This window comes from Centruroides vittatus, unplaced genomic scaffold (assembly GCF_030686945.1).
Source record: "Centruroides vittatus isolate TY-2023 unplaced genomic scaffold, ASM3068694v2 contig_753, whole genome shotgun sequence".
In the NCBI taxonomy this organism is placed as follows: domain Eukaryota; kingdom Metazoa; phylum Arthropoda; class Arachnida; order Scorpiones; family Buthidae; genus Centruroides; species Centruroides vittatus.
The window spans coordinates 408,074-415,699 of NW_027122489.1; the positions used below are offsets into that span (position 1 = coordinate 408,074).

General features: G+C 28.4%; 1 protein-coding gene across 3 annotated transcripts in view; it reads left to right on the forward strand.

Moving 5' to 3' along the window:
- LOC136981347 (MOG interacting and ectopic P-granules protein 1-like) overlaps window positions 1-7,284 on the forward strand; it is an 81,687-nt gene extending 74,403 nt beyond the window's left edge. For all 3 annotated transcript variants that reach the window (XM_067277665.1, XM_067277664.1, XM_067277666.1), the window contains one exon: window positions 3,550-7,284. In XM_067277665.1, the coding sequence (XP_067133766.1) occupies window positions 3,799-6,501 (2,703 nt within the window). In that variant the 5' untranslated portion in view covers window positions 3,550-3,798 and the 3' untranslated portion in view covers window positions 6,502-7,284. The remainder of the gene's footprint in view (window positions 1-3,549) is intronic.
- Window positions 7,285-7,626: the final 342 nt, after the last annotated feature.

Genomic DNA, 7,626 nt, shown 5'->3' on the forward strand with positions numbered 1-7,626 from the left:
CATTAACGGCCTCTTTTGGTTTGTTGTCACTTCCATAGTGATTCCCAATCAAAAAAATCTTCAATTTGGAAAAAAAAGATGGTAATCACTCCGAGCCAAGTCCTGGCTATAAGGAAAATGTTCCAGCAACATGAAGATGTGCGTTATCGCTGCTGCGTTGACGAAGAACTTGCTTATGCAGCGAATTTTAGAACAAATTATTACTCCAGTTAATAGGTTGGAGATAGCGTTGCTTATATAGTTTTTGTGAAGTTTTTGAACATTTTCCTTATAGCCAGGACTTGGCTCGGAGTGATTACCATCTTTTTTTTCCAAATTGAAGATTTTTTTGATTGGGAATCACTATGGAAATGACAACAAACCAAAAGAGGCCGTTAATGACTGGTTCAAGAACTTGGCGGTAACTGTCCAGAAGGCATAGAAAAGCTGGTGATACGCTAAGACAAATGTTTAAATTTGTATGGAGACTATGCAGAAAAATAGCTAAGGTATCATGTGTGTTGTAAAATAAGTTTTGTTTCATTATCTTAAATAAAAATATCTAGAGAGACAAACATTCTTTACTTTTAGAATGACCCTTGTATCTTGTCTATGAGATGGAAGTTAGTACCAAGCAGTACAGTGAAATTTATACAGTCATTTTTTGATTTACAAATAAGATAGTTTCTAGGGGTTATTTGTTTATACATTTTTGTTGTGTGTTAAACACCTTTAATTACTTAAAAAAGTAAAAATTTAACAAAATTAAAACAATTAGATTGTATACAGTATATAGTTAGGAATTATAAACTACAGTATATATAATTTTTTTATTTATTTCTTCATTTCTTCTGCTAAATATGTATTGAAGGAGAAGAACTCTAAAACTTAAGTGTTAATACATTTATATAATATACAAATAGACTGCACTAGAAACTACAAACAGTGGCGTGTGATTCAAAGGCTACAGCTTTCCTTATGTGATAAACCGCAGGTGAGACTGTGACCTTTTGTGACTTGTATCATTTTATATTGTCATGCTATACCGAGTTTTATTTTGTTGTCGTGAATTTTGAGTAATGTAAGTTAAGTGTTTGTTCTGTTTTTTGATTGTTTATTGAAAACAAATCTAAGTACAATTTATGTATATTTTTGGTGCACATGTAATGAATATATATACTTTTGCAACTTGTTATATAACATGCAGTGTAATGAGATCCCTCTAAAATGAGATGATGATTTATTATAAAAAATTTCCTATCTTTGTGCTAGACAAAGGATCTAACAGGTATGTTGCTATTATCACATTGCTATAGCAAATGCTTGTAAACCAAAATGTGCCTGTATTTATATTTGACAGTGTTAATAATTGTGGTGAATTGTAATATATATTTATTAGTAATTTTTAGCATTTTTTTTACAATATCAAAGCATTGATTGATGTCAATAGGAGTTTGTCTAATAAGTATTGTTTAATTAGAACAGCAATTCTCAACCTTCTTAGCTCCATGACTCCCAAATAGTAAATATAAATAAAATTAATATTTTGCAACCCCCCACCCAAAGGAATAACAACAGTAAGCCTTACTATTACTAATTGAGTTTTGACTGTAATTATAAATGTAAACAAATGCAACCATTACATTAATTTCTTTTTTTTACATGTGTATGTATTGTAAGTAAAATGTTTATAAGTTTATAATGATTTTTTTCATGAAATGATTTCATTATTGTTTTGCGACCCCCAGGTTGAGAAACACTGAATTAAAATAATAATAAAATTATCAAACAAATTTTATTTTTTAAAATTATGTAATTGGTTGAGATTAAAATTATAATTTGGTCAGATTTTGAAAATAAAGTTACACTTTGATTTAGTGCCACCATTTTTTGTTCTGAAGCTGATATTAAAATCGTTTTATGCTAAACTGAAGAACCTTAAACAATAAGGATTCTATATACTGACAAGATCTATACAAGTTTGATGATGATGATGTCATTTACAATGCAAAACTGTAATTTAGTAATTCATAGATACTGAAGTGTAATATTTATGGAGAAAATTGTTCATGAGTGTTCCTTGCTATTTTAAGACGGTTGTGCTATTATATTAAATTTTGAATGTGTATTTAATTTTTCTCTCCCATTTGTAACTTGAGTCAGATAATATATATATTTGGAAACCTCACAAAATATAGAAATAATTTTAGAAAATACTGTGTATTGTTTTTTGTGTGTAATTTTAATTTGATGCTTAATCATTGTTTTTTTGGCACTTTTAAATATATATATATATATATATAATAAATTAGAGAGTGCATTTTCATTATTTTGTAATAAGATTAATGAAAATATATTTAATTTATTATTTGAAAATTTTCTCCTTGATGTAGATTAAACATAAATATTTTTCTCTCTGTTATTTATAAGGTGCTTTTAACTTTTGATTGTATTGTATTTGTTTAAACATAGTCTTGTTTTATGGGAATTTTGTCAAAAGGAATCATATAAAAATTTTCTATATAAATTTGTGCTTTATTTCAAGTTCTCCCAGGCAATTGCCTAGACACTTTATAGGCAACCATTTATAATTAACAAAAACATTAAAATGTATTTTAAATATTTCAGGAAAAAAATAACATTTTAGTTTGATGTGTCTAAATATACTAAAAAAGAATTTTATTATACCATATGGAGTAAACTACTTGAGAAAACCATGAGTGCATTTTATCACTCGTATTAATTATGGTTTGTTTTCTTGCATAGTTTCAAAAGTTTTAGTTTTGGTTTAACCTTTATACAACTTGCATATGTACAGTACAGTATGCAACTTGTATAAAATAAACAGACAAATAAAATAAAAAACTTTTTCTTCTTTGTATGTGCATTAGAACCTTGTGTTTCATCTTGGTTATTTTTTTATTGTAGAAATTTGTTTTTAATTTTTATACTGTTGCTTTTGCTCCACAATAAAGTTCATAATAAAGATAGTTAAGTAATTTTGACTATTAATGCACACATACTGTGCATCAAAGGATTAACCTAACCATTTGCCATCAGCAAAACAAAATTGCATGTATTAATTCCATGTAAAATAAGATAACTCTGTATATATTACAACATATTAATATTATGAAAGTATCATTATCTAATCTAATAATTATATATTTATTAGATTAATTTATATTATATTTAATATTATTCATATTAAAACTTTTTTGAAGAAAATTAATTCTAACAATTGCATCAAATTTAACATCAGCAGTAATATAAAAAGTGATAAAAAGCAAGAATAGATAAATCACTTTAAACTATTTGTTAGTTTATTCATTCAGGTGGTAGATAAAAAATGAGTTCATTTGCACAACTTAAATATGTTTAACGATTACATAAATTGCTGATTCATTAGTTAAAATCATTTAATCTAATTAACACTATATATAATAATAATGAAAGTTTATGAATTGTTTCTTTTCATTTACATTAAAAATTTATTTTTTACTTCATAAATAGATATGTAGTTTTTAAAGAATTTGGTCTCAAAATTTATTAACTTTTTCATTTTTTCAGATGTTTTCTGATGGAAGTGAAATACATTTTTAACTTGAAGAATTCCTGTTATTACCAGAATTGTAATTCAGCTGTCTGTGGTTGTGATAAATTAACAGCAGATTATCAGAAGTCATATTAAAATATTCATCATGTATAGATAAATTTTAACATGATTATTTTGAATAAGTGAAGAATAATAGAAACAAACTATTCTAACATTTTTATTAAATCTTTTACTAGTTAAAATTTACATACCAAAGTTTAATTATGGATATAGAAAGTAGTTCAGATTCTGATGATACCTCATCGAAATTGCAAAATGAAAATTCCTCAATTGCAGTTTCAAATATTTCAGGTAAAACTGTTGATGATGATTTGATAAGAGAGAAAAATATTGAATCTTTAGAAATAGCAAAATCTGGAAAGTCTTTTACAAACGGAGAAGATATGATTAATGGAAAACATTTAGAAGAAAAAGATCTTTCAAATGATAAAAATATGGAAATAGATGATGACATTATGGAATCTGAACAAGATGATGATTCTGATAAAGTTTCAGATGAGGAAAGCAAATCTCAGGAAGCTTCATCATCATCTGATGATCAAGATGATCATATGTCTAATGGCTTTGATAGTGCAAGTGAATTAAATGATGATGATAAAAAGTATTCTAAAGATAAATATGTTATGTCTGAGAAAACAAAGAATAAAGAAAATGTTAAAAGTTCAACAAACAATAAAATTGATGTTAGTCATAGTCATATGCAAACAAGAAGTTTTTCAGTTATTACTAAAGCAAAACAAAATGCTAAAAAAAGTTTAGGTCATTCCAGTAATGCTGAAAAATCAGAAAAATCATTTGTTTTGTCAGAAGTTACAGATGATGATATTGAACAGATAAGGGATGATTCTTGTTTTCCAGACTATCTGAAATCGTTAATTTCTGTTGGAAGGTATATTCCAGTCCAAACAGTTAATCCTCGTGATTACAGACCAAAGAATAATGAAACACTAATTGAAGCACCCTCATTAACAGTTCCTCTTTTAGTTAAGGAACGAAATATATATTTTGATAAAACTTATAAAAGTGAAAGACAAAAGCACAATATACATTCATCTCAGGATAACTATTTCAATAGTTCTGTAGGACAATTTCTAATTGGATTGGGTTTTAGCAGAGTTCGAGAATGGTATCATAGAGATATGACAAAAATCAAGGAAAGACAAATTAGGAAAAAGTCAAAGAAAAATCAAGGAGAAAATGATGGCACAAATTTAGAAGAGGAATTACAAGAGCATAAAAGTGAATACCTCCAAGCTAATGAACCATTTATGTTTCCAATGAAAAAATGTAATTTATCTCCTTTTCAAACTGAATCACATTTAGTATTGGATGGACATTCTTTAATTCCACATATTTCTTCAAGAAGAGAATATCTTTGTAACTTCTGTAGTTTTAATTCCAGAGATCCAAAATTAATATTATTTCATATGGAAGCAATACACAACAAACGTGGTATTATCGATCTGCCCGTATTTTATGAGTGCCCATTTTGTTTGTTTGATACTCATCTAAAAACAAAATTAACAAGTCATCTTAGCAGATGTCAGAGAACTTTTCGGTACTCTCTTAATCAAGCACCATCTAGAGATTTTCCATATCCAACTCTAACTCCCAAACCTGTTACCACTAGTGATGTAAAAGAATATGAAGTAAGTTTGAATAATTCCTTAAAAAGTAATCAGAAGCTTCTAATGTCACAAATGGATGGATCTAATAGGCAAATGTTATCCAGTATGTCATCATTATATCATCAGTTGTCATCAGTTGATTACCAGCAATTACAGCAATTAGCTGCAAACAATGTACAATTGTTAACTAGCAGTGGCGGAGTTAGGACAAAGTATCCTATAATGAATCAGGTTCACTCCAATCAAAAGCTTCCTTTTCCCATTACTAGTAATCATATTTATCATTTTGTTAATTCAAATGGGCAGTTGGTTCCAGTTTTAGGCAAAGATTTGATTAATTCAACATCAAGAATGTCCTTTTTGCCAAGTGCTTTAGAAAGCAGCTCTCAAAAGAAATCTCAAATGAGAGGATCTTACGACAGTGGAAATATGGCAAGAGTTATAAAAATTGATGGTAAGAAAAGTATAGTTACCATGCAGTCATCAGATAATAAATTATCTTCCTCAGGTCATCTTCAAAGACTTCATCTGCCTCACAGTGCTCAGGGTAGCAAATTTACACCACAAAAAGGTTCCAGTAGTGGTCAGGCTAAAATTGTTATTTGTGAAATATGTGATGGTTATATTAAGGATTTAGAACAGTTACAAACCCATATGCATTGGATCCATAAAGTAAAGATTCATCCAAAAATGTTAGCTAGTAGACCACCATTAAATTGTCAAAAGTGTCAGTCTCGCTTCTTTACAGATCAGGGATTAGAACGCCATCTTCTTGGTACTCATGGACTTGTAACACCAAATATGCAAGACATGGCAAATAAAAATCAAGACGGAGGTTGTTGTACAATTTGTGGACAGTTTTACGCTTGCAAGCTCGTAGCACATATAAGTCAAGTACACAAAATTACACTCAAACCTGCCCATTTATCTTACAAGTGTACAGTCTGTTCTGCTACATTCAGCCTATATAGACAGTTTGAAAATCACGTGTATTCTGTACACAGTGGCTCTGGTAAGAGATCTGCCGACGGTGATTCTACACAATCAAGCAAAAAGTTTGCTATGTCTTCTGATAAGGGAAAATCGAAACTTGATCTAGAAAAAAGTACATTGTCGTCATCAAATAAAAATGATTCAAATAAGCATAGTGGAACAAATAATTCAGTTTATGCGAAAGAGAAACAAGGAAAACATAATTTGCAACCCGTCAGTACTCGATTAAAGAGAAGAAAGTATCTGCGTAGTAGCGAAGGCAAATTTAGGGGAAAAGACGCCTGATTAACATAATTTAAATAATAAAGTTAACGTCAAATTCTAATCAGGTAATATAGTGCTACCAATTATCGGGAAGGTAGATGTATATTTTTTAACTGTGGAACATGGTTCAAAGTAGGCATTTCATATTTGTGCTAAAGTGCATTTATGTTGAGTAGGTTAAAACAAAATATGTAAATATATATATTAAAATTTGTACGTTATTAATTTCTAAATGGTGGAAAAATTTTGATGTACATGAGAGATTCAGTAACAAGAATGATTTTGAGCCAGTTTCATGTTTTTCTTACTATTTATATACTACTGTAATTTTTTTATTTTGTGTGGAATATGTGTTTTTATGGATGTCAAGATCTGTCCATTCAAATGGACCAGATTAAATTGTGAAATTGAATTTTTAAAGACAGTATTGTAATTTTATATGGGAAAAGAAAATGCAGTTTACTATTAATGCTATTTAATAATTCTACGAAAATTCGAAAAGCACCGGTCTTGATAATATACAGTAGAGGAAAAGATTTAAAAAAGTGTTTGGAATTGGTGCTTTACAATAATATAGTAGGTAAGCCAACTCAATTAGCAGTGTTCAGTTTGATAATAACTTTTCATAAAGACGTGGTACAATTGCTATCATACCGATCAAACTAGGTAATTCGCCTAGATGGATTCGAGGCTGCTCTTGGGAGGGTGTATCATTCATCTGGTCACTGTTTCAACTACCATACAAAGAACTACCATTAAGATTCAAATTGTAGTTAAAAAATAAAGGTGATCATAAATTTAGAATTTCGAGTCTAGTATTCCTCTTAATTTTATATTCTTTAGATTTAGTTATTGTAGTTTTTCAATTTTTCTTCTCATTCTAAAATCCAGTTATTATTTTTTGATTAAGCCATTTCAATGCCTTAATCAAAAAATTCTCAAATTCATTTGTAAGTTAACTTGAATTTATAATTATAATAATAATATAAATAAGAATTGTTATAAATGCTTCTAGTTAACAACACAATTAATTTACTTTTGTACTTTTACGAAAAATTTTGATTACTTAAAGGTAAACCTGTAAAGATAGGTAGGGAATGAGTTCTGTAGATCAGAATTTATAAAGACGTAATTAAATCATTATCC